Genomic DNA, 27543 nt, shown 5'->3' on the forward strand with positions numbered 1-27543 from the left:
GCAAATCTCATTGCAAACCTGAGGCTTGAAAAATCTTGGCCACAATAACTTCAACTTTAAAAAGTCACTGTAAATCCAGCTTTTGTTTATTTTTCCCCTCAACAATAACCTTTCTACTCACCAGCTGATGCATTTGCTTGGTCAGCTCTGCTTGGAGAGGTGCCTTCCTGCAGGTGTTCTCACCCATGCTACTATGAGTGCCCTCAGAACTGCAGCAAAGAGGAAAAGCTGAAAGGAACCAACACCTTGTTACAGATTTAGGTGTCTCTTCTACAACTATGTGAGACTTTGTTTTTCATGTGAAGATTGCTTTGCTTGAAAATTATTTTTCAGATTATTCCAGTGGTGGTGGTATCTCCTCTGTCCCATCCAGTGGCGCAGCCTCACCCTTGCATTGTACTTGTTTGGGATACACCGCTTGCTCTCTTTCCAATCATTTAAATCTCTTCCCTCTGCAAGAGAGATAGTTAAATTTTTATTTGATCTGTGCTTGTGTTGAGGACTCTGTGCAGTTTTTGAAAGGCATCACAGCCTAGGAATCCCAATGGATTTGGGTGACATTTTAGCAGTTTAACTACAAGCTATCTGATGGGGGCTTGTCAGCTGGTGCATCGCTAAGACTTTGCCAGAGGCTGTGCCTGATTTACCAGCAATAAAGCCCATTGCATCTGCCTTCATCTTGCTTGGAGAGCACCCTAGAGTGAAATAAAATGTGATAGAGGGGTAGGTGCTCCTATCAGTCGTTGGGAGTGGAGGGACCATGTGCAGCCTTCATGATGCCAATGTTCTCCACTTTAACTGGCTCTGTGTCAGGCACTTCATGTCTTTATGCAGCTGACAAATTATATGACAGGTTAAAGATTATTCTAATCTGCTCTGCTACTCTTCTGGAATAAGCTGAGAAGGGAGCATTTACCACATGTGCTGTGTTATTCTAGCTAGCATATCCAACCTTGTTTATCTGTCGCCTTCACACCTCATGTTTTTTGTGATTTAAAACTGATTTGCTGTTAACTGTTTACAGTGATTTGAACAAGAGAGGCTTGTCAAACAGACAGGAAAAAAGATCTAATTGCTGATTTCCCCTGTTCTCCTGGGACTGGATCTGCAGGATTCCCATTCCAGTGATTAAGGAGAGAACCAAATGGCCCATGTAAGCAGACTTGTTTCCTGGCTATCTCAGCAATTGTCCTTGACACAAATGGACAGCATAGGATGTCCCAAGCTTCAGCCTTTCCTATCCCATTTCTTTCTTTCAGATAGACAGGAAGGATGAGTCATGTTTGAGCTCTCGCATTAGAGACTCAAAAGGCTTTTGTGCAGGGCATTGTCTGTTGCATTGCCAATGTTTAGATTCCTTTTTGTACTTGTTTTACTGTTACAGAAAGCATTTTACCCTGTAGGTGATATCATCCCACACCTTCCTCCATAATATCTTGTGAAAATTTACATAAATAGACTTTGCCTTAGTGGTCATTTGTTGCCTCCTTAGAAACCTGGAAGGGATGGCTGCTCCTTATCTCTCTGCTGGCAGGACAGGGAATAGTGTGTGCAGCCTGCGCAGGGAGCAGTGTTTGTTGGTTTTGCAATGAGTCATGAAGCCTCATTTAAAGAATTCACACTTAGTAATGTGACAACTGTGATGATGGGGTATGAAGTGGGGAAACAGCTAAGGGACATGCTAAATCGCATGGAGAAAAACAAATCTTGTCTGGAAACAACCGTGTTGGCTTTCACCCATTTTGATGAAATGAAAGCTGTGTTGACCTGTCTTATGTGTTCAACACCTAGATTCATAGTTGGTGAATCAGTACAGTAGATTTAGAGTTGATGAGGTAATTCACAGTTATATCTGAAAACCTCCAAAAGAGAAGGGGACAAGGGTAATGTGGAGGAATAACATAGGAAAAAACTTTAAGAATGTTGTAGTTGAATTGATTTATGCAGTGAATTACATTAACCAACAGAAACGCATCACACAGCCTTCCCTTTCAAAGAAGGCTAAGGAAGGACGCAAGGTGGGAACTGTGGAAAACCAGCTCTTTCACTGAGTCTTGTGTCTGGTACTGATGCTCTCTCCTCTGTATGTGCTACCATTTGATTTATGAGTTTTTGCAGGCAGTCTCTGAGGCGCGTGAAGGGTTGGAGCAGCTGTGGCCTAGAGCAATAATTTGTGTCTTTCTCTGCATGACTGCCTCCCTGTCTGTTAGGGGTTTCGTGTAAGAATATGTTTCTCTAAAGTCAGAATTGAGGAGCAAGCAGTTGGTCTGGCTGGAGATGTCAGTTGGTCAGCTTATGGAAAGCAGAGCTAAGGGACAGGGAGAATAAACTTCTGAACCGCTTTCTCTTCTACACTAGTAAAACTACTGCTTCAGTTGTTTTTCTTGTCTGCTTATTATGGGTCAGTGATTCCGGATTGAAAGATTCTGATGCTAGGCATGAATTTGAGGTTCATAATATTTTTTTTTTTTATTTATGCTGCTACTGGGGTGCCTTGTTGTCTTAATGAAGTTGTAGAAATGTTCTATCTTGACTGTTCAATGAGAAGAATGGTACCTGTGTAAACTTCTTGGTGATCTGTAAAGGAAATGCAGAATTATTATCTGTTGCTTCTTTGACTATATTTCAATCTAGGTTTCCTACTTCATCCATAATCAGGTACAGATAGGTTAACAGAGTGGCTTTTTTGTTCTTTGTGTAAGTTTGATCCCACACCTAGTTCAACGCAGGCTTGCTGGCACCAGTTTGGGAACCACTTGTCACTGGAAGTAGCCAGATAGGTTTGGGCACATTTTCTCTTTCTGAATACCTTGTAGTTATGCCTCCAGCAACCACAAAGGGGTGTTGCCCAGATGTGGCTTTGCTGTACATGGGTATAGCAGAGTGGAAAGTAAAACCTGATGTGGTATTGAAGAATACTATTGCCCTACAGAAGATGTTTCATGTTTCCTGGTCAAATGTTCCTATGGGAGCCTCTGTATTTTGCAACCAAACCACTGCTTTCTGCTGAGCAACAGCTTATAGGCAGAGTAGAGCATAATGAGGCAGTGTGTATGCATGCAGCCTGGGAGAAAAGCACTATAAGGATTTAAAAACCTTATGAAAATATTTGCCACTATGATGTACAACATGATGCTTCTCAAACTGGCTTATAATAGGAGGCTAAAAGTCGGTTTAAAAAAACCCTCAAACAACCCAACAAACTAGCTTGTTTTAAGTAGATTCAATGCAAAATTAAGTAGAGGCAGAAAAGAAATGAAGCTCTTAGACAGTTGTGATGTTTAGAAAATCTTTGCTGCATCCCAGTCCCAAGAAATTAACCCTTTCTTGGCAGTGCTTAACAAGGAACTCTTGGTACTTCTTTTCAACAGATGTGTGGATATGGAGAAAGTAGTTTGGAGCTGCCTTTATTTTCTTCAGTCTTTGGTGGGGGAAAAGAAGTTTTGCTTTGGTTTTTTTTTTCTGGTTAACTTTTTCATCTCTTGTTTCTGTCCTCATGTCATTTTGTCTTTTGCTGTGCTTTTTTTGGTGGAGCTTTTAAAATCTAAGTGTCTCAAGGAAGAAATGCTTGGTCAAATTCTGTCTTCAGTTACTTGGGAAAAAGCAGTCAGGAAAATGTATTGACTTGCTGATATAAAGCTGGATGTTTATTGAAGTAACCCATCAACTAACAGAACTTTATCCTTTTCTCCTTGTTCATTTGTAAATTGACTTGTCTAGTTACAAGGCTACATAAGTAAAATACAGCTGGTTGTTTTCAATGGCTTTTAATTCAAAGCAGAGCATCCAGCACCTGCCAAAGCAGAGTGATCAAAGCAGTGCTTGTCTTTAGGAGAAAAGGTTAGAAGTGTGGTGTAAAGCCTAAAAATGAGCCTCAGTGTAATTTTATGCCTCTGCAAAATTACCCTCTCTCTTCATCCAAATGTTGAGCTGCTTTGCTACCTCCAAGCAAATCCTTAAACCCAAGAGCCGATGTTTTGGTGCTCTTACCTTTGCTTTGTCAGTCTGATGCGTCAACAGCAAGCTGCAGCCCTGCATTTACATTGCAAGCGCCAGGCTGCGTTAGGCTGGTGACTTGCTCTTTGACCTCATTCTTCCTTTGAACCTGCTGCCACAGTGCATGCTTGCGAGCTGCGTCCCTCAGCCCTGCGCCTGTCTGTCTTGTAATCCACAGACAAGAAAAAAGCAGGCAAATTCCAGCCTTTCAAGAAGCTCTTTGGCAAGAGGAAGAAAAGAGAGCCTGTGCCAGACTGTGAGGAAGCCAAACTGAAGCCCAGCCACTCCTTTGGCAGCATCTGCAACGGCACCTTCTCCTCCGATGAAGAGGCAAACGGTGGTCTGAGGTAAGCACACAGCGCTGCTGCCAGCCATGCAAATACAAGGCTTGTTCTCCCTGCTTTTAATGGAATTAAATTCCACCTCTGCTGAGTGGTAGCAAGTTGTACACCACTTCTTACGAAGTGCGTGCATCTCAGTCCCTCCTCTGAACGTGACACCTGTTGCTGTAGACCCTGAGGTCTCACTTCTTGCTTGTGTTACTTATTGGGTACATGTGTTTGTCTGCAAAAAGGAAATCCCAGGGTGAAGCAGAAATGAATTTGAATCCGGCGCTGTGGTTTAGCAGAACTCCATAGTGAACACCTGAGCAGAGGTATTAATGACATCTGTGTTTTAAAGTACAGATACTTTATTATGTACTTCTCCTCTGGCTCAGGACAGACACATCCTCTCTCAGTCTATCCCGTACAGTTTTTGCATTGTGATTGGGACCAACAAACAGGCTGCTTTTATTCTCACTCGATTTGAATGTAGAGTAGAAGGAAGAGAGGTCAGAGAGGCACCTGGAAATCAGATCATATTCCAGTGGCAAGGAGGACGACAGAAGGACAGCATGAGACTTTTCTGTAGAAATGGTGGGAGAAAGAAACTGCGGAGTTAACTTGTCAACAATCTCTAATTAGGAACAGAACAGAAAGAAAACCAAAACAGAAAACAATCCCTCCCCCCGCCTCCACCCAAACCAAACCAAAAGAAAACCCACCCCAACCACAACAAAAAAATAAGACCATATGCACAAACTGATTGGGTCATTAATATTTATTTCACTTTCCAACTGAAAGTCTGAGAGGTTAGTTGACTGCTGGTCAAAGCCTGCTTCTTTGGAAAAGAAGGAACTGTTTGCACTGGGGATTGTGAGTGTCTGAAAGTAGCAAACAATCTGAGACGACGAAAAAAACATAACAAATCCCTCTGCTCAAGAAATAAATGTGCTTCAGAAACATCACCTTGCATGGTATTTTCAGTGCTGCAAAATCATAGCTGTGAAAGTGTGATTTTTTTTTTTTTTTTTTTTAATTACTTTTTTTTCTTTAAGCTTCTGGATTTTTTTGTTCCATTCTGTGAAATTCTGTAAGTTCTAGGTTTCCCATTTGCTTTCTGCAGTGCAATCTTGTACACCTCTTTTGCCTGTCCCAACTTTTCAGAAAATCAAGACTGAGCATAGCCACACTGTAGATGGGAATGTGGCTGACTGCTATTGCATTGCACTACCTGTGTGCATGGTGCCGAGTGACTGTGGGAAGTTCCAGTACCTTTTGCCTCAAGAGCAAACTAGTGAACAAGAGCAAATCCAAGAACATCATCTTGCTATCAGGGATTTCCCATTCGGTGTAACTGAAAATGCAGTGCCGTGCCCAGAAACAAACAATGATATGGGAACTTGTATCATTCCTCAATAGTGAAGTGAAGGTGTGGCAGACCCTTGAGAGACTGTTAAATGCTTGCATTGTTAAACGTATTATTTTTTCTAATTGATAAAGGCATAAATGTAAGCCTCTGGTGGAATATATTAGGCTGCACAATTTAAATGACAGGGATTTAGCACATGTGAAGGCTCCCATGTCTCATCTCAAGTGGAACATTTTGTCCTGTGCCTATGATTTGTGAGGGGTTCTTCTGTTTTAGCCTGCTAGAATACTCAGTTAAAAATTGCTTTCTCCTGTCAGGTGCAGATGTGGGTGGGATTTGATAATTATTTTCAGTTCGCAGGTAGCGTTTCCCACATTACTCCTCTTAAATAAGTATAGATGTTCAGTGCAGTGCATTAGATTGCTTTGGGGAACTTAGTTTTGCCACTCCTTTCTGTTTCCAGCAGCATGGCTTCCTCCCATTATATTTTTTTTTTTTTTTTTTGCCTTTACTATAATTTCAAATGCTTATGAATTGAATGCAGAAATAGGCTAAGTAAAATAATATATGTAGTTGTTTACAAGTTGTCTGACAGTAACTACGTTGCCATACCTTTTACTATTCATATAGAAATGGACCAGAACAAATATAAATAACTACATTTATATAACCAAAATCCTGAGTAGTTTTATAAGCCATTTGCTTCAAACTCTTTAAGAATGTACAACAACCTTATATTTAGAAAAACTTAATGAAGTTCCAAATCTGCAACAGAAGTTCAGGGATGCTCCCACATCCCTAATAGGGCTATGTTTCTTCATCAACATGTAAAGTACATTATTTATTACCTGTAGGTGTTTCATGTGGACTTCTTGGGGGTTTTTTGGGGAGAGGAAGCTATTTTGAAAAGATACTAAAGGGGGAAGCTGCTCTGGGAAGGCAGAGACAAGCAAACAAATGAGCATAGACTAAATAAGACATCTGTATTGCTTCCAAGGCCTAAGCTAGTATTTCACTGTGTGTTGTATTGTCTTACAAGCCTGCTCAGAGCTAATGAATGATTCTTTAATGGAGACTGCTCCAACCGGATGATGCAGACATACCAGGAGCAATTTAGGTAACCTGCATGGGGTGTAGATTGACTAGCTGAGTTGGAAGCAGCCTGAGACATCTGCCTGTCCATCCTTTCTTACAGATACTTCCTGGACTCATCATATATAAAGAACTTGCTTAGTATCCTGATATATGCACACATCAACCTATGTATTCATTTTTGCTGTTTTGCAATTCCCAGGTGGGAGGTTTCCTACTGCACTTTGTCTTGCCCTGCCTTGTGAAAGACTGGAATTCTTTTTCCCCACTTTTTTACTGCCCTTACTGAGTTTACAAAGTTAAAACCTGTATACAGTAACTTTCTGTCCTAATCGTATGAGCTGGGAGATAGAAATGCCTATTACCAGACAAGTTAAGTTATATTTGCAGAGCTTAGCTGAAGTCTCCAAAAGCTTTTGTTCTGAGGCTATGATTTGGCACCTTATAAGGTTTCGTATTTGTCTTATTTGCCAGTTGACACTAAGCAAGCATTGTCAAGACATACCTGAAAGGCTAGCAGTGTGGTGCCCTACAGAATATTTGTCATTCTGGGTTGATGTGCAGAGGCAGCAGAGAGTTAAATTCTTACACAGGGTACAGCAGAGTGCCTTTACTCGGGCTGAATGCAGTATTTCAAAGGACCTGCAATTAGACCTGTCAGGTCTTCAAGGCTGAAGTGCGATAATATTGATCTTCTCACAGGGAAAAGTCTCTCAGCAAACTTCAGTTTTTGAATGTGCCTGTCCATGAAATGGGACCCCTTTTTTTGCAACATTGGGCAGTTCTGTATGAAGCAATGCAGACCAACAGTTAACAGCTATCTATCTACCTGCTTGCAGCTTCAAAGAGCTACCAAGATACATTCCTCTGTCACGTCTGATTTCCATACACTGGGATTTTTCTTTTCCTTTTGCTTATTAGCCTGATTTTTGCAATTGGCTTTTGTCAGTTTCCTTATTTTCTTTGTAAGTGCCCCATTTCGAGTGCACTGGAGACCTCATCTTGGCAGCACTCTGATTTCAGCAAGTATCTCTTCAAGCTCAAACAGAGCATACGGACATTGTATGGCTCTTAGAAACAAAGCACACTTGGATTTTCCTGACTTGTGTCAGGTCCCTTCCTTTCCTTCCTTTATAGCTAAATGCAGTCACTATATAGCACTTATTTCTGCCAAGACTAACATTTTGCCATATTTTAGAGCAAATTTTGCATAAATGTATGTTGCCGTTTGATAGAATAGTGTCACATGCAGTGGATTGCCAGGTCAAGTGTGAAAGTTGGACCATTTAGAGCTCTGTTCCTTCCACTAGTCTGCATATTTCTGTGATAACAGGTGAATTATCCACAATCCTCAAGCTGGGTTTCACTTGCAGTATTACTGAAAACTAGAGTGATGCTTTTCTTCACTCTGCATACTGAGATTTTCTCAGATAGACAATCTGGGGAGTAATTACATAAAATTCATGTGTCAAGAACTGTCTAGTCCTACCTCATTACCTTCTTGTCAGACAGCAGCAAGGGCATGGCTGCTCCCTCAGGGAAGGTGAGAAGGGCACCAGGGTGCATCCCACTGCACAGTAGGGGCTTTGTTTCCTAGGGCCCAGTCCCACAGTATCTAAGCAAGGCAAGCAGGAGAGGTGCTGGGATGGTGGCCAGGTCCAACCAGGAGTACAGGTAAGGCAATATGTGGATGACAAGGCCGGTCTGAGGCTGAGCCGGGAAGACAATCTGTAGGTTGGGATCAGATCCATTGATCATGTTGCAGGTCCATAGCTGAGAAGGCAGGGCCAAGCTAGGAAATCAGTCTGCAAATTGAGGTCTGGATCAAATGCTTTCCTGGCCAGGCACAGTTATGGCTGAGCTGGAAACCAGCACTCCTCCAGCAGAGCTCAGGCAGGGACCACAGTCTCAACTGTCATCTTAAATAGAGCTCCTGGACTCTATGTGTGTGGAGGCACCAGAGAAGGCTGGCCAGGGACATTAAACCTTATTAGTGTACTCAGGTTCTTTATACTTCCCCTGGTTACTTTTTGTGGCCTTAATTGTGATTATTTTAGTTAGATTATTAACATGTATTAAAGGTGTTTCAGCCACTTAAAGCAAGGCTTGATGTCTGCTTTAAAAAAAAATAGATATGGTAAGGTCACAGGATACAGATCCCCTGATGACACCAAACTGGAGCTTTGTATAAGATAATGTTGCATGATATCTTTGAAATGAGCAGGACTGCTAACACAGAGGCTGCAAAACAGGTAATTGGCATCAGTGGAACTCTGGTGGGTTGTAACAATGGGAATGTGCAGTTTTCCCAGAGTTAGTGCCCTGAGATTCGACCGTTTCTGAAGGTGATCTGGATACATCGGAACACAGAAATGATCTCTAAGTTTACTTTGTGAAAAAGAATCATTCAACTACCTTGCTGACAATATCTCCCTTTTGCCTGTTCAGCTTGTAAGGACCGCATTTACGGGTTTGTTAATGCAATGAAGCAACGTGCTGTCTGAGCACAGTTGTAACTCAGAGTTACGTTGCAGCATGGGCAATATTCTCCATCTAGGCGTGAGTTAGAACCAAAACTCACATTCCAGCATGACAGATGAAAGAGAGGATACTAAAAAATACAGCTCATAATTACAATCCATTTTCCTCTATTACAGTATTAATGCATCTCTGGAATGACTAGAAAATGCAATTTATGTTTTCCATTGCTAGCTGCCCCAGGGACATTCATGGGATATGCAAAGAGCTGGAATCAGATTTCTCTTTTAAAACAAAACATTAAGTAAAGGCAACCTATCACTGCACTTGTCATTTCCCTGGGGGTGACTATTCTGGGAGGTGACTCTCAGATGTCTTTGAAGGGATTATGCTAAGGGTCAATACCTGGCTAAAATAAATTCATGCTTGCTTTGCATGCTTTGTTATTTTTTTAGTGTTAAAAATAGTTTTATGTTAAAAAGTTGACTCTGATCTCTAATTATTACAGAATCAGTTTCTAATGGAAATCTAAAAGAGTAAAAGTCATGAGACTGGGGTTTTTTTGGAGTCCGTCTCTACAAACATGAAAGAACAGAACAAATCATTCTTTCCCTTTATTTTTCAGTTTCTATTTCTAACTCTTTAATATCAGAGTGGGAGGAACACTTATGACACACCAAAGAAGCAACTGGTAGTGCAAGCTTTCTGTACTACAGCAATGCACCGATATGGGATTATGCAAGAGCTGAGACCCTGGTGTTCCCTGCTGGCAAAACATCCCCTTTTTAAGGGCCCCATGTTTGTCTTTGAGAGGAGAGAGCTCTGGAGAAAAATGGGGTCTAAACCATAATAGCCATCAGTACTGAGGTAAACTTAGCTTTGTATTCTGCCTGGTATTATCCCTGAACATAGTCTGATGTACTTACGGGTGCAGTCTTACAGGAGTAAATGCTGATTGAAATCTGGACTGCAGTTGTCCAACTCTTTCCAGCAGCTCTTTGGACATACAGCTGGCATGTGTGTCAGTGTTTGCTCAGCCAAACCAGGAAGTTGTGTGGTTTTTTGACTTTTATTGGGTTTGGTTTGGGAGGTTTTTTTAGTAGTTAGATATCCAGACAGCAGAGATCTCTGTATTGTTTCATGTGAACCATGAGCACTAAGCAGGCACAAAAGAGGTGATAGGAACACACAGGGAGGAGGATAAAGGGACAAAGGGTGGTACCTCACGCAGGCCTGATGAGGAGTATCCAGAGCTGATGGAAAATCACATCCTGAACAGATAACAATGCATAGCAGTGAATGTCTGATGGGGGTCCAAAAAGCAATCTCTCTGTTTCCTGGTCTTCATGGGAGAGGAGTAAGGTTTTTCTTGTAAGCTCAGAGTGGTCCCATTCTGCTGTGAGGGATTTGTTTCACTTTTCCTAGTTTCTTAGCATGCACAGACACCTCAGCAAGAATGAGCAATGGAAAGAGGGGTTACTACATATAGATTTTTTGCAAGTCAGATTCATACATAGATACCTTAGAGCTGTGATGCTTCCAATATCTATGTAATCTGTTTTATCCGTGTTTTTCTGGGATTCTTCCAGAAGTCTGAGATAGAACAGAAGGTGTTCTCCATTTCCAGGGAAATGGATATGTCAGCACCGAGTTAAACATAGTGTCTGAGAAACATATTTATTTTGTGCAGAAGAAAGCCAGTTAGGGGTGAGATATATCTGAAGAAAGTCTTCTTGCAGCTAAATACAGTTAAGCCTGGGCTAGAAGTCCACGTTACGTCTATGGTCAAGATGAGGTGTAGTCCTCATACTCCATGTCTTGCTCTATTTCCCACCTTCATTATTTATAAAAATCCTGTGGGATGGTTGGCTCTGCTGTACTTTTATGCTTCTGGGGTACCCTCAAGATGAAGATATATTGCGGCGCACTCCTTTTGTGCCAAAGCCCACGTGTATCAAAGAACCCCTCTTATGTTTTCAAAAATGTAGTAGTTCTTCAGAATTTCATCCTAACGAAAGAGTGTGAAAAGCATGTTCTTAGTTTCGCTGAGAAACCAAGTATTCTGATCTGCCTTCAGGAATCTGAAGAGGGACACTGGTGTGGCAAAGAAAACTCAGCAAATGGAATTTAACTTTGCTCCGAGTATGAGAAAATGAGTTTTGAACATTTGTGTATTGGAACTGAAACTGGAACATGATACTTGGGTTGCAACGTATCTTCAGAGCGAACATCTTTAAGGATTTTCTAAAGTGCTTTGTATTTTGGTATAGCACATCCATAATTCATTTAATTTAGTCAGGTTTCTGGAAGTGAGTCAGATGATGATTCAATTATTTTCAGCACAAACAGCCTCTGAAGTGTCATCATCAGTATTATCAATAGAAGTGCTCATAAGCTGATGCCCCTGTTTTCTCACATCTCCTGGAAGTGATATGGCAATTTGAAACTGGAATACCTTCAACCATGGCTATATCTGTAGCCCAGGCCTCTGACATACCATGAATCTATTAAAAGCCATACTTGATGTCGACATGACTTTTAATTGAGGGAAGGCTTTCTGAAGCACAGACTGTAAATGTGGATTGTGAGACCACTACTCTATAAGGGCTTCTGAGCAAAACTTTGGAGATGGGAGTGGTGGTAGCAGTGAAGGAAACTCAATTATTCATACTGTAGTATGACTTAAAAGAAATCCAGTCTTTCTGAAAGTATAACATGAGGAGAGCGGAAAAAAGAGGTAGAAAAAAGACCTTTGTGATGTCATCTGTCAAACTCAAAGCTGGGAAGATTTGAAAGGATTGTGGGCTCCAAATAAGTAAAATAAGAGACCTTTTAGAAAGTTCAAGTAGCCTGGAAATCACCTTAAACTGTATTTAAACTCACCTGTTAAAGAAACTAGGTCACTACAATGTGTAAACATGTTTTTCCAATGTACTTTAGCCTACATAGACATTTAAGCAAAATTCTTAAAACAGGTTATTGGACATGTAGCTAGAAAAACTGCTTAGTCACCCAGTTCTGAAATATCCAGTCTATGCAAAGCATTTTAAGGGGATACTATAGAGAAAAGTCTTTGGTTAATGAATTGCAGGGTTTCTTGTGAATGTTTCATGTGTTCTGACAATTTGGAGTATGTTTGTTTTGGAAGCAAGTTAATAAAAGAACAAAAACGGACAAAAGTTTTCAAATATTTTTGGCTTCATCTCTATGAAAACAAAAATGTGTGATGCCATGTAATGTGGAAGTGCCTAAACTGAAATCGGTTGGCGTATGGGAGAATGTCAGAGATGCTATATGTGCTTAGCGTGGTCCTAACCTGCCACTAGTACCATTGTGTGCACTTGTCAAAATAGGGTTGGACTTTCAGTGGTGATGTACTTATAATTGCAGGTCACATGAACCTCCCAAGCCATTTCACATAACCCAATGTCCCAAAGGAAGCTTTAAACGGCATTTTAACAAGTGTCATCACACTAGCCATAAACCCAAATCTGCACATAGCCGGAAGTAAGTGCATTGTGTATCTCAAACTGCCAGGAGATTCATTGGACTAGTTTACAGGCAGAAGGTGAGACTAAATCATTAAAGGTATCCTCAGGTACGTAGCAGGGTGGGGAAGATCATCAGCAGCCATGTCCTAGGCAGTCCTCCAGCACTGACTACAGCACTTGCTCTTTTCTTCCATTTCAGGGACTCAGATTATGAGGCAGTTCCTCCTGCCATAGCACCCCTGCTGCTGGTCAGCTGAAGCTTTGGGGTTTCAACTGCAAGCAAACCCTGTTCAGTTCAAAAGCTGCAGGTTGGCTGTTCCTGACTTAAATATTAACAGATTCATTAGTAAGGTCAAAACCGACTTGCAAAAAAGTCACTGAGCTCTTTGGTGCCTGAATTACAATCCTCACCTACTAATTATTTGTGACAAACAATAGGAACAAACATGAGCTGTCTAGTTTTAAGTATGAGAACACCAACCCACTGGACAGTGAAAGGTGAGGATGGTGTCATATGCACAGTGAATAGTTGTGAGACAAAGCCACAAGCATCTGAGCCACAGTATTGCTGGAAAAACCTTTGAGAGACAATCCTCTCTGGACCACAGTATGACCTGGATTGTGCATCCTCAGCAGATCTCTCAGCTCAAAGGTAAATAGTAAACAATAAATTCTCACTGGCCTTGCCTTCTGCTCCTGCAGCAGTTTCACATATTGAACCAAGCAAATGCAGGAGGGGTTGGCATGAGGTGGTTTGTCAAATTTTGCCTCTTTCCCTCAGTTTTGGCTGTGAATACAGACTTTTTTCCCCTTGTTGAATGTAGTGCTGGAGCTTTCGGTTCTAACAGACCTACATGGTTATATGAAAAAAGCCAGCTTTCAGTCAGCTTCATGTCAAACCACTCGTTTTGCAAGTCAGGCCTGCTAGGAATTTGTCTCTGTTTAAAGTGAATTTCTCAAACTGTGGTTCACAGGCAGATTCTTGGATGGCCAAATAAGGTAGATATATTCCAGTGCCATGTAATTTTACCACAGCTCTGTGTACAGGCTGAATCATGAGTATTTGGAATAGAAACCTTTTTAGAAGAGGGTTTAAAAATATGCTTTTATGGTTCCTCTAATAGAAGGTTTCTAAGAGAAGGTGTCATACCTTTAGCAGCCAAAGGCAATCAAGTTGTGTTTTTTAATAAAAAAACCCAACAAACCCCGAACCACGAAAATAGAATATAGCATCAGTTGAATGTGCCTCCTTTTTGATGACTAAAAACATCGTGAATTCTTGATCAGCTCTTTCCTTGATTGTGTGCTGGTTTGTTTCTGTCATGGTTTAACCCCAGCCAGCAACTACGACCCATGCAGCCACTCACTCACCACCCCCCTGGTGGAATGGGGAGAGAATCGGAAGAGTTAAAGTGAGAAATCTCGTGGGCTGAGATAAAGACAGTTTAATAGGGAAAGCAAAAGCCACTCACAAGCGCAGCAAAACAAGGAATTCATTCACCACTTCCCATTGCAGGCAGGTGTTCAGCCATCTCCAGGACAGCAGGGTTACGTCACACATAATGGTTATTTGGAAAGACAAAAGCCATCACTCTGAACATCCCTCCTTCATCCTTTTTCCTCCAGCTTTATATCCTGAGCATGACACCATATGATACAGAACATCCCTGTGGTCAGTTGGGTTCAGCTGTCCTGACTGTGTCCCCTCCCAACTCCTTGTGCACCCCCAGCCTACTCGCTACGGAGTGGGGTGAGGAGCAGAAAAGACCTTGACTGTGTTAGCACTGCTCAGCAGTAACAAAAACATCCCTATTATCAACGTTTCCAGCACAAATCTAAAACATAGCCCCATACCAGCTACCACGAAGAGAATGACCTCTACCCCAGCCAACACCATCACAGTTTCAAATGAAGCATGTTGCTCAAATAGTAACTCTGGATAAAAAATAGTTTTTCAGTTAGTTTGTGATTGCATTAAGGGTGAAATGATACAGAGAGCTGAATGTGTTCTCCACAAAAGGTTGGATTATTTTGTGAGTGCAAATGCAGTTTACATATAGAAACTAAAGAGAGGAAGAGGTGGTGAGGTGCTTTTCTCCCCATTATTTTCAGGTTACCTGTAGGAAATTTTGTTATAAAAGTCAAAAGTAACCTATCATTTAATCAGTTATAAAAGGTTAATGTAACCCTATGTAACATTCTTCCTTGGTAAGAAAAGATTATTGGTTTTTACTTAAAAAGATTATGTTTATATCCCAGGAAAAAAATGAGACAAAAATGTAATAATTACATTCCAAACTTTTTTCCAAAGTAAGAATAGAATAATCTTGAACACTTTATAAACAATTAGAATGGCTTAATAGCGAAGAAAAGATAATATACTGATTTTCTTAAATATGTGAGGCTTTAATTTTTCTTGTTGTTTTACTTCCCCATCACTCTGGAAGTATCTTCATCCTTGCTTTTGCTGAAGCATTTTTTTATATTGTTTTTATCAGATGTAGAAGGTTGTGGTGGTTCGATCGGTATAAAAAAATATCTATTTTTTTTCTCCAGATTGTTTGTTTACTGAAGCTATAAATGGGTTCTGTAGAGTTGCCAATAGGTTATTACAAGGAGAAATTTAAGACCTCTCAGTTGTTCGGTTTTCTTCTACTGTGTCTTTAATCATGTCTGTATTTCATTGCCTTTCCACTGAGTGTGAAATATTCTAGGCAAGACAAAACACGACTTTCAAACTAATTTATTCCCCCCAGAATGCCCCTAAATCGCAAAGTAACAACCCACAAACTTTTTTTTTTTTTTCCTAAATTCTCAGTTTTATTGATGAGCCTTCAAAATTTCCAGTAAACTAAAACACTTTCTGTTTCACCCATTGGCCCATGGATTTAGAGCAGAGTCATATAACTAGGTCATTCATGTCACACTCTCCTCCTTGGCATTGGTCTTTAGTTTAACAGTGGAACACGGGCATCTCTTGCTCTCTGTTTGTAATCAAACACACATGGGCTGGTGTAATAAGCTTCTTATCAGTTTGGCGGTTTGATGATAACATTAATTGTCAGCGTGATCATACTCATGGTGATAGGAGGAGGTAAGTACTCAGCTAAATGAGGTCTAGAAGTAGGTTATTAGAGTGCATTACCTCTTTTTGTATTACAGAACTACCTTTGCTTGGAACATGCTGCCATTTTTTAACTAAGAATGACAGCAGGTCCCAAGCATTGGGACTAAGCACAAATGCAGGCTGTCTTAAATATGCAGTCTGATAATTTATTCATCATCATCATCTACTCTGTATCCTAAAAGTAACATTTAGATTTGAGACTTCTAAGGAAAATTGATTGAACTTCTCAACACACCTACTAAAAACACCCTGCTCTATGGCCTTCCAAGGAGGAAAACGGTGTGTGAAGGAACTGTGTACCTCCGTTAAACTGCTGATAATAAAACCTGTTTGGATACCTCTCTTCTGAGAATGTTCAAAGCTTTTACATAGAAGGAAAAAGGAAGGGAAAAATCTACACAGCAGGAGAGCTATGATATCAAGAGTCACACTCATAAATTACTTACTGAGTTTATTTACTTCTTAATTGTTTTTTCCAGGTCCTCCCACTATTCTATGGGCAGTCGAGCTTTTTCCCATGACAGTGTTTTTATACCTGATGGGAGAACAGAGAGTGAACAGGCCATCCAAGCAATGTCACAGGAGAACGTTTTAGGAAAAGTCAAAACTCTTCAGGTAAGAAATTGTAAGTGGGAGAAATATTTAAAATGTGGTGGAAGATGGTCTCCAGAATGTGTTAAATGTGGATAAAGATTGATTGCTTTTCCAATAGCCTTGGGTGGGCCAGTTTCTCAGCCATTTAAGTTGTCTGGCCATGGAAATAATTCAGATAATCTGCAGAAGATCTAGGTTTTGGTCTTGAAAGATACCTCAGTGATGTTGCAAGGAAATCTGCAGAAATGGCTGCATCTTGTGGAACTCATTCGAATTGAACTAATGGTTTTGACATGTTCTGATCTATATGCCCGAGACCTACAGAGGTACTGAGTGAAAAAATGAGGGTAGTGTTGGTGTCAGGGAGTGACATGCAGAGTGAGATGACTTTGCAGACCTGATATAATTATCATAGAATCATAGTTTGTTTTTTTTTCTCCCTGTCCTCTCAATGCTCGTCATGAAAGGTGTGTATGTGTATCTCTCCAAAGCAAACACATACGTACATAAACACTGCATTTGGGTATTTGCTTCTAAAGAGCTTTTACATGACCTCTTTTCCCTTATTTTCCAGAACTCTGTCCTATTAGTGCTCTAACTAATTTTTTGCTTTACTTCTCATACATCTGTAAGATGCCCAGCACTATGTCTTTTGCCTTTCTAGACCTTGAAAGAGCTGCCCTTCAGAAGTATGTTTCAGTTTATTGCTCAAGATGCTGACATGTCCTGTCAAAATGCTGATAAATTTTTAATGCTGTACAAATGCTGTTACCCTGCAGCCAACTAGTAAAATACCACTGATTTCTTTTACCTCCAAAGTCTATTGATGGTCCATCTTTTCTGGTGAGTGAGACATTATGCACGGTAGACAGATCCAACCTTGAGGATTAAATTGGTCCTTCTTGCCCAGTGCTGTCAGCAGAGAGAGCACCTGAACAACATTGGCTGTGCTGACTGTGGATAACCTTTGAAGTAGAAACCCCACTAGGACAGCTCCAATTTCTCTGTGTTGGTTTTTCAGCTTAAATTTCTCTGGGTCAGGTGGATTTGATGCATGCTAATTTCCAGGCTAGAAACCATTGTATTTTAAATGACTGCTGACTCTGGGCAAAGACTCTACCAAAAGAGGTAGTTGGATGTGTCTTGCAGAATGCTTTAGTGTCCTTTGGATACAAAGCCCACCTACTTTCTGCTTAGAAAAGCCTGATTTCTTGTTAACATCCAATAGCCTTTGTGTATCCTGAAGTTATTTTGTGTTGCCTGAAGCCATCTGCCTTGGTAAAAGCAGCCTTTTCCTTGTCCTTTGGATCTGCTAGCTTTTAAGATCTGGTGCAGAAAGCCAGTCTGAACCTGCTAAGAGATGGTACCTAGGCATTGGTACTCTTAACACTGAAGTAATTTTGTTTCTCGGGATCTGGTGCTTGAGATCTGGATACAGAACTGTGAATAATACACAAGGAATGTATTAAAATGTAAATGTAGCAGTGTGTCAGAACAAACCTAAAAGAAACTCTGGGAGCGTGTTTTTACATCCTTCCCTTTCTTAGGTTAGTGGGTGTCCTGGGTTGGGGGGGGGGTTTCTTGAATCAAAGTGTTTTAGAACTGCTTCCTCGCACTTTGCAGCTGTGACTCTTCTTCCTGCTACTGATGTTTGCCAGAAGTTGTCAATAAATGAACAGAAGAGTTGTTGTTTCAGACCCAGAAGAACTGTAGCATGTAAAAAGGAAACTTGTTTTGAGTGTTAGTGTCTTGATGCATCTAAGCCATTATCTCCCTTTTGCTGTTACAGTGCCGTGGTGTGGCACTGCTTCTGCCTCTGGAGGCAGGAGGACAGCTCGTTCTCTGCCTCTTCCCTTCACTTAAAGTATCTCAGGCCACCTGGTATCCATGAGGCTGTGGCAGTGAGCTGCAAGAAACATTAAGTGTTGACTATGGCATATGGCTTATTGCACTAGCAGCTACTGGGCTACATCTTCTCTGTTTCATGCGGCCATGTGGTTTAAAATAAACAAGCCCTCTGCTCTGTAAATCTGTAAAACACCCATTTCTTACATAGATACTAATTATGATAAAACATGTCTTGGGAATCCAGACTTCTTTGTCAAAATATAAAAGACCACTTTTTAAATTCACATTTCCCTGGCTTTGAAATGATGAATGTCCCCAATCATTTTCTTCCTGTCAGACCTAATGGCTGTTTAGTTTTGAATGCCATTTCGTTTAGTCATTAACATGTCTTAGCTGATGATCAAGCTGGTGCTTCCCCTACTGCGCATTGCGTACTTGTATTCTACCAGCCGTTCCTCTTGTTTCTGTTTGATATTGCCCAGATCTCAACAAGGCTACAAAGTCATTTACTAAATCTCAAAGCTATTATCTTTTAACTCCATGCTCTGCATTTTATAGAATTGGGAGTGAATTTTCAATGCATGACTGCCCAGCTTTGTATTTCTTACAGTTAACTTCTTTGTTGCAACTACCTTCTAGTGCCACTGCAGCCTAATTGTTTTCTTCATATTTGACAATTGTCTTCACTTTATAAACTGAATTTATCTTTCTTTTTTTTTTTTTTTTTCTTAATTATTACAGCATTTCTGGGACAGATCCCCTTTTTCTTGTGATATAGTAAGCCCCGGAAATGAGCTTCCAATTTTCTTACTTGAATCTTCTTTGCTTTTGGTAGTCTGCAAGGAGACACTCAGGTGACAAATGCCACAGATCCTGTAAGTATATTCATGCTTCTCCAGAAAGTCTTGCTCTTAACACATGAGCGACTGTAAGTGGTTCACTGCCGCTGTACACCAAAATCTCCATTTGCAACTGGATTTGCTGCAAACACATACCTCTAGAGAGCCATTTACAGTTCACATCTTCACCATTCTTCTATTTTGGATGCTCCCAAAATCTTTCTTGAAGTACCACAAAACACATGCTCCTTCAGCAGTGGAAAGTGGAATAGTTCCCTCCCTGCATCTTATATCCGAAACATCTGTGGTAACACTTTCTTATTTTCCTCCTTTTCAGTAGGTTTATATGTTAATTTTGCATCTAGTTCACTTTCTAAAGCCTCCAGCTATTCCAGTGTAACTTCTTACATTACATGATGCTTTCCAGTTTATTCTCTCTTTTTGATAGCAACAGGAAAAAAAAAAGCTTATGGGGGTGGTTTGCTCATTTCAATATGCTACAGATTTTCCTATTTGGATAAAGAAATGGACTCACTTCCATAGAAAGAACAATTAAGTAAACTGTCTTTTCAGGCAAGAGAGGTAATTATAAGAGGGAAAATATGATAGAGATGCATGAAATCATGAGTGGAATTGAGAAACTGAATAGAGGACAATCATTCAGTCTTTCACAGCATGAGAAACATGAGCATCAGTTGAAACTAATAACACTTTCAAACAAAAACAAACTTTTTTTATGCATAGTTGGACTGCAGAACTCATTGTCATACAGCACTGTTATTCATGAAATATTTATAAAAGTTCAAAGAGCAATGAAAGAAAAGTTCCCAACTGGCTATTGACTCCAAAAGTCCTGAGAGACCACAAATCACTGGAGTGTGGAAAATCTCGGTATGGGCTTGGCCTCTTCTTGTGTATTCCCAAGGCATTTGATTTTTGGGTCACTGTGGGAGACTGTACAGGACCAAGTGGAATTTCAACAGTATTCTTCTTCTTAGGACAAATATTAATGATATGTCATGATTTCACAATTATATATGACTAGAAAACATAATTTAATTTATTTTTATACCTGGGCATTGCAAACAGACATGAAAAATAGGTATTTGAGGTGAAAGCAAAATACAACCAGCAATTCTTGTAAGACTTGTTTGAATGGAATCAGCTGAAATAGTACACTCTGTTTAAACGATTTTTAACTGAACAGAGCAAGCAGCTCGGCGGATCCGGTTTTGGATTCACTCCAGGCACAGAGCCATAAGAATGATGTGGTTTCAGGGGGCCGAATCCAACATGCATGCAAACAGGCATGTACACAGAAGAGGAGCCAAATTGGAGTGAAAGAGGAGATGTACAGCCCGATCTGGGCTCTCTGCCGGTTAATGTGGAAAGTTTGTTCTGTGGCATTTCCTATGCAAACACAAAGAGTGCTTTGAAAGTCTAAGCTTTTTAATTTGCTGCAGGTGCCAACCAATGCAGATCAATTTAACTTAGGAGTTTGATTTCTGAAATTATTAATGGTAAGCTTGTATCACATTTTAGCAAATTATTTTGCATGAAATAAAAGTGGGCTTGTGTCATGGTCCAGTTACTGAGGGAGATTCTGAAAATTGGATGAGTGCAAACTTTGGGTTTTTCCCTGAATTCCCAGTATTTCTTTGCCTTTATCAGATGTGCAGCCCTGCCCCTCACTTCACACTGAATGGCATCACACCGATAGCCACACGAATTGGGTGGGTATAGAGAAACTCTCATGCGCCTTTTGAATCCTATAGAAAAAAATTTGGGGATGAGGTAAACCTGGTCTGGAGCACAGCTTGATGATCCCATTCCAAAGCTCCCCTGTGTGTGGTCCCTCCAGCTGCTGTTTCATGGCATAATTGTCATACATGGTAGCCATGTGTCGCAAATAATCCACCTTAGGCAACCGTCATCCACATGCTGTCAGCATGGGGAATTCTCAAGTACAGAGGATTTATAGTTTTGTGTTCAGAAATATGTGTTTGTCTGAAACTTTTGAGAAATTTAAAGCAGGTGCTCCTTTTCAGGGAATATGGCCTCTTCTCAATGGTCTTGCAGCTTAAATTGATTTATCTCTCCGTCTCTTGGGTTGGACTGTCTGTGTGTGTTCTTCCAAGTAAAAGTTGTGGGGGTTTTCTTTCTTTTTTTCAGGGATGATGCTTTTTTAGGGTTTCTATGATTGACCAGGAAGAGAATGTATTTCTGTATGAAATTTTCTGAGAGAGGATAATTGTACCGTAGTTACATTATAAACACATTTTTTAAAAGAACAAGGAGCAGGTTTAACATAACTCTTTGAAAGCAATAAGAATAAATTTTCTCAGCGGTAACAATAAACTATTTGAGATTTTGACATCTGTTATTCAGCATCAACTTTGGAGATTAGAATGCACTGAAAGAAATGGGTCAGTAGAGAACTATTAGTGGAGCTTTTTCTTCTAAAAAGGCCAATAAATAAATCATACAGAGAACAGCCTTCTGTCCTGGAAGGAATGTGAGGGCTACTGGAGTTTCTTCTTCAATCTTCAAATTAATTTATGCAAGTCTGAGCAAATAAACTTCTAAAACTCCGAAGTCATTTAAAACCAAAACAGAAGTGCACAAACAGCTGTGTACAGTCCATAAATACTAAGGATGGTCTATTCCCTGGAAATATCAGGAAAATAACATTTTAAATATTTATGTACACAAATATGCAATTTTACAGCAAAGTCCTCTTGATGACAATTAAGCATCCTTGATGACAATTAAAAAGGCCATTCTTTTTCAAGCACAGTTCATTCTCCACAATAGCTCTATCACCACACAGCTCCCACTATGCATTGCAGACACACTAGAACAAGAACTTGATCAGAAGATCAAGAGAATAACACACCATCCCTTCCTCCAAACAAGCAATATGTACATGTATGCATGTTCTCACCTTGGAACAGATGCATGAATCCTTAGTTTCTTGGGTAGTGGCTCAAGAAATACAGAAAGTTCTAGGTTTTTTGCCTAGGAGAACTAGGAATACGACTTGAAGAAGAAGAAAGGAGCAGCCTCAAGTTAGAAAACATTTTATCAAATTAAGCTTTTCTGAAATAATTTTCTACTATCATCAGAGGACTTGCAGTAATACAGCAGAATTACAGCCATCGCACTATCTGATACAGACTTGTTTGCTCTTTCCAGCTCCAATTTACGCAATGGAAATATAAGATTTTAAGTCAGAAAGGTGCACTGCTAACATGAAAGCCTTGGGGGACTTAGTGAAACCCTTGACTTTAGACTATGGGTGCACTGCCAGTAATCTAGGCAGGAACAAATCTCCACCATTCACAACAGCCCATTATGCCAAAATTGTGTACTATATGAATTTCATTACTTTCTGCCAAAATCCAAATGGGCATAAGTAATGTGTAACTCAATGAGAGGACTGAGAAAAACTATTCTAATGTAATAACCTGATTTAAGGAGTCTCTGCATGTACTTTTTGTCTTAATAGTTCTCAATACAGAAATTTGTCTCAATACAGAAATCTGGTAATATTTTGGGGTAATATGGATAAACTTCTTGTAAGTGTCTTGTCTGCTGGACAATGATGGCAAGTGAGACTGATCTGACCTGAATCCTTTTAGAAATCCATCTGCTGCTACTAAAGCCTGCCTTCCCTTGCTAGTGGCTCACCTAAGCCATGCTACTGATTTGATGCTATAGGAAAAAATATAATCTTTGTTTTACATGCTATCTACTCCAATGTTCCACAGTTCTCAGTGGCAAACTCGTGTCAGGGGTCCGTATACATACCTGACATTTCCACTGAATAGAAGCTGCACAGTCAAATCGAGTATCACTGAGCTGTAGATGTTCATAGTAATACAACACAGAAATGGGAAATCTCATTTAGAGAATTTTCTGTGTTTGAAAGAGAATAAATCAGGAAAATAACTCTACAGTGCCTTCTTCCTAACTGAGAATGATCCTCAAAAATATTTCAGGAAGAAAGTCTATCAATAAATGTTCCTCACTTCATTTGCTTCTTCTAGAGAATTTCTTCTAATTCTTTTGCAAGGCGTTCACTTTCAAAGACCGTATGGTATGTGTCTCTGCAGTAGCCAGGGCTGTAATTTCTCTCATTTACACTACCAGAAGACAAATATTATATTCTACTTAATTTACTCATCTTACACTTGATATAATTTGAGAGTACTTTCTTGTAACCTTTGAGAGATTACTTCAACAAAGAAAACAAATGGTGGAAAAGCTCTTTTATCTATTCATCCACTGCATGTCCCCTCCGTAAACTACTTTGTGCAAAAGCAGTGGTGTGGCAGTGCACATGAGCATGAGCAGATGTGATTTTCTGTGTTGTTCCCATGAGATCAGGAATCTAAAAGAAGCTGGGTTTCCCCTCCTTTGAGAATTTGCCTCATCTAAGGCAGGGTTAAACCAAACCCTTAACATTTAAAACTTACAATTAAACATTGCAATAAGGATATCTTTAGGAACTACAGTTGCATGAGGTGCAGGGTTTGGGTGGTGAAGAAGAGAAAGGTGGCTTTTGAGGGCAGTTGTAGTTTCTCAGTGTACGCTTAGCTCATAATTTTATTTCTCTGCAATGGTAAGTTTTCATAATTAGCTTTTATAAACGAAGTCTTAACCTAGGACACAGATTTAAAAGAAGAGAAGGTAAGTTTCAAAATTCACAGGAAATTTGAAAAAGTTGGCGACACTGACAAGAACTCATGTTGATCATCCAAAATCAGAAATCGTGCTGTAAATTCTTGACCTTGGTCACTTTGCAGGGAGGAAGAACTGGGGGTGCCCATCATGTTGCAGCAATATAAACCTTAAGCTGACATTTTTGTCAAGAGTCTGAAAGCTTTCAGGTGGAGGAGGAATGCATGCTAGACTGCCTTGTTTTGTTCATAATATATATACCTTTTTTTGTTGTTTTTTCTTTTCTTGTTTTTCAGCAACAGTTGGCCAAGAACATAAAATTTGGGCAGCCTCCACAAATGACAATTTCTGTGAGGACAATGGGGGAAGCAACCACTAGTATAGAAGAGGATGTGTTGCTCGGTAGCCCCATGGAGCTTGAGGCTCAGCAGAACACAGTGATCTCAGACAGTGGTAAAAAAGTAAGCACTTTAAATCGACATGTTCATGACATTATAGCAGCACTAAAACAGTAAAGATCACTGGGGCATAGCAGATGTCTCCAGTGAAGTGTAGCTGAGCTCAGCAGGCTGTTTTATGTGGGTAGAGTCTTTCAACTCCTGCTTCTTGGACTGGTGAGGAGCATGTGCTCTTGGCATCCTGAGCCAGGTCCTGCAATTACTGGTTTGAATGTTTGCTCTGAACTTCCACCAATGCAGTGTATCACATCACTCGCAGTGTAGCTAGAAGGCAGGAAAATTTTGAGACAGATAGTGTCTTGAAATATGGACTTCCCAGCGTGGAAAGTTGTGCACAGCATCAAATGGCAAAAAGGGAAATCATTCCAAAAAGGGAGGGGTCTGGACCCTAAACCTGTAAGATCCTGGGTCTTAGGGTAAATATCTGTATTTCTCACAGAGAGGAACCAAAGGCAAAGGAGGAGAAACATTTCGAGAATGCTCCCTAAATTCCAATATCCAGTGTAGTTCAAATAACTATTCAAATTATCTATGAAGGTTTTGATACCAGGAATTACGGACATTTAGATGTCCAGAGGTCTTGTTCAGAGAGCAAATATACATTATAAGTGACGGAAGCTCTCTGGAAATCCTCCAAGGAAGATTGGTTCTGTGTGTCATTGTAATGGCTGACCGGGAGCGAAGGGGACAGAGGGACATCCTTCTCTGCCTGGAGGAGGCTGACTTCATGCCTGGGAGCCCCTGGTGTATGCAGTGGTGTACACACTGTGTGCACGCAGCCCTTGAGATGCTAGAGGGATACCAGGGCATGAGCCTCCACTCCAGTTCGCTAATGCTAGTGCTAGCTGTGTGAAAGGCAAAGGCAGGAACTATCCTCTGCAGCTCATGCCTATACACACAAAAGAGAGTTTTATGGCTGAGGTGTCCCAAATTCTTCATCCCTCTTTAAGAGGCAACATAGCTCCCCTGTGACCACTTCCTTCATGGCTGTGGTCAGATGTGTCAGGGAGCCAGGCATTTGGGCTGGACCTGTACACTCACGCCTCTCAACAGCCTGAAAAGACAAAAATGAAGCCAAAGTAAGGTATACATTTTCTGCTTCACCACTAGTCCCTTCTGAAACAATCAGTTAAGGTGTATCAAGAGCATCCCGTGCATCTCAGAGTGCAGTGGGGCTGCAGACAGGTTTTGGCTATGTACCCTGGTACTAGGTGAAACTGTGTTTGAGACCAACATAGATTCTCTGCAGACAGACTTCTTGCTGGGTCCTGCAGGAGACCGAACATCATCTACTGACCTCCAGCTCGAAGGAGAAACTCATTCAAGCACTAAAAATCCACTGGAGTATCTTTGTGTAATAAGGAAAGAGACAGTCCTTACCACCTAGTCTTTTCAGTATTATATTTTGAAAACAAAATTGATGTCCCTTTGCACAATTCTTTTTCCAAATACTGAAGGAGCAAACATCCCTACTCAGAGGAGGCTGCAGACACAGACAAACCAATGCGACATGTATAGCGTCAGCCAGAGCACTCAGTGCTTTCCTTGCTCTTTCCATGCGCTACTCATTACCTGCTTTATCAGAGATTTCTGGTGCACAGTAGCTTCCCTGGTTTCTGCTCCTGTCTCTGCTGTTGGCCTTGTAATCCTCTGTGTGTTTATCTGCATAGGTCCTGAGGGGATGGGGTAGCTTCTGTTAGGAGCTGGTGGCCAGGACCACCTAGCATTGCTTTACTTCAAACAGGCTTCCTGTGTTGCTTTGTGACTTATGATTTACCTGAGAAACTTGGATCAATGTCAAGAGCTCTGGGTTTCACCTAACCTGTATTTGTAAAGCTGGCTTTTTGGGCTTCATACCAACAATCATGTACACCTGGTGTAATTGGATCACAACATTCATTAAGTTATAAACTAATACTGTGATATAATGATTAAAAACTGTTCCTGAGTGCGATGAATGCTGCTTCAACCCCTGCACCTTAAAAATCGCCTTCTGTGAGATGGCTTGGAGAGGGAGGATAGCTAAGGAGTCACAGTGAACGACAGGCTTCAATTGATGGAGGGAGGCTGGTTTGTTTTGTAAGAAGAGCAGTTGTCAAGAACCTGGAGTTGAAACTTGCAGCAGAGGTAACTCCTGATGAGGTTCCTATAGTTTTTCTTTAGGTGCAGGTCAGGAAAATATAAACTTAGTAAGAGCTGATTGAAATCCTACAAAGCTGTGCTCTTTCTTTTCAATTGGAACCTGGTTATTGTGTTAAGGAAACATGAGTGTATTGCCCTTGTCTTGCAGGAGTAACTGCTTCTGTATAGAAAGCAGTGATTCAAGGAGCAGCAAAGATAAACTCATAGCATTTAGGAACAAGAATTGTGTATTTGTCAATCCCAATACAAGAGACAGACTAAAAATCCCACCCTAACATACATGCTTTCATAAGTCCTTCGAAGCATGTTTATTAGATCTTTTACATTTTAATACCTATCTGTGGTAATCTTGTTTTCTAGTCTCATGACACTCCAGCTTTTTTGAGAACAATGACTTTGCCTGTGACTGGATATGAACTGGAAGAAAAGGTAAAAAAAAAAGTTTACACTTGATTTGCACTGAGTTGCTTTCTAATTTTAGTTATTAGAAGCCTGACAGTTTTTGCTTTAATACATATTTCAGTCTTTCATTGATCATCCAACGTTTTGTGAAGGTTACACACTTTGGGGACTCGTAAACAAGCAATAACTAAGATTGAGAAATCTGTAAGAGCTGATTGCAGGAAACAGCAGAACTCAGTCTCTGCCAGTCTTGCAGCATTCCTGCATTTGATGTATTAATTATAGAGCCATAATTTTCATAAGTACTTCTACTATTTTGTTATGCCTACGTGTAATTCAATAAGCATATGCAAAATGTTCCATCAGCTTTTAAGTAATTGGCTCCCCAATTAGCATATGTTTAACCTCAGAAGATTACAGAGCTGTCTTGAAAACAATGTATGTGATTTTCTTTCCTTGCAGAAGATGTTTTCTTCTTCTTCTTCTTTTTTTTCTGTCTTCTTTTTCCACTTGGACTGTGCCAAATACAAGGCTCAGTATGATAGCTGGGTGACTTACAGGAGAGACTGATGACAGGCTCACTTACATGTCTAGACGTACAGTTCCACTGTATTTTTGCACCCAAATATTTGAAAGGCAAGAGAAAAAATCACCAGTCAAAGTCAGGATTGTCTCAGTTTATTTTTTGCTGTTCTTTGGTG

At 40.4% G+C, this 27543-nt stretch overlaps 1 protein-coding gene across 14 annotated transcripts in view; it reads left to right on the forward strand.

The window, feature by feature from the left end:
• The window catches only part of CRACD (capping protein inhibiting regulator of actin dynamics), a 125306-nt gene that overhangs the window by 83827 nt on the left and 13936 nt on the right, over nt 1-27543 (forward strand). For 8 of the 14 annotated variants that reach the window (XM_030491285.1, XM_030491282.1, XM_030491286.1 and 5 more), the window contains 4 exons: nt 4175-4343; nt 16356-16491; nt 24137-24301; nt 26801-26869. In XM_030491285.1, coding sequence (XP_030347145.1) covers nt 16372-16491; nt 24137-24301; nt 26801-26869 — 354 coding nt within the window. In that variant the 5' untranslated portion in view covers nt 4175-4343; nt 16356-16371. Of the gene's footprint in view, nt 1-996; nt 1154-4174; nt 4344-16355; nt 16492-24136; nt 24302-26800; nt 26870-27543 lie in introns of those variants that run through there. The other 6 variants (XM_030491293.1, XM_030491294.1, XM_030491291.1 and 3 more) reach the window with 2 other exon arrangements.

Source organism: Strigops habroptila, chromosome 7 (assembly GCF_004027225.2).
Source record: "Strigops habroptila isolate Jane chromosome 7, bStrHab1.2.pri, whole genome shotgun sequence".
Classification (NCBI taxonomy): Eukaryota; Metazoa; Chordata; class Aves; order Psittaciformes; family Psittacidae; genus Strigops; species Strigops habroptila.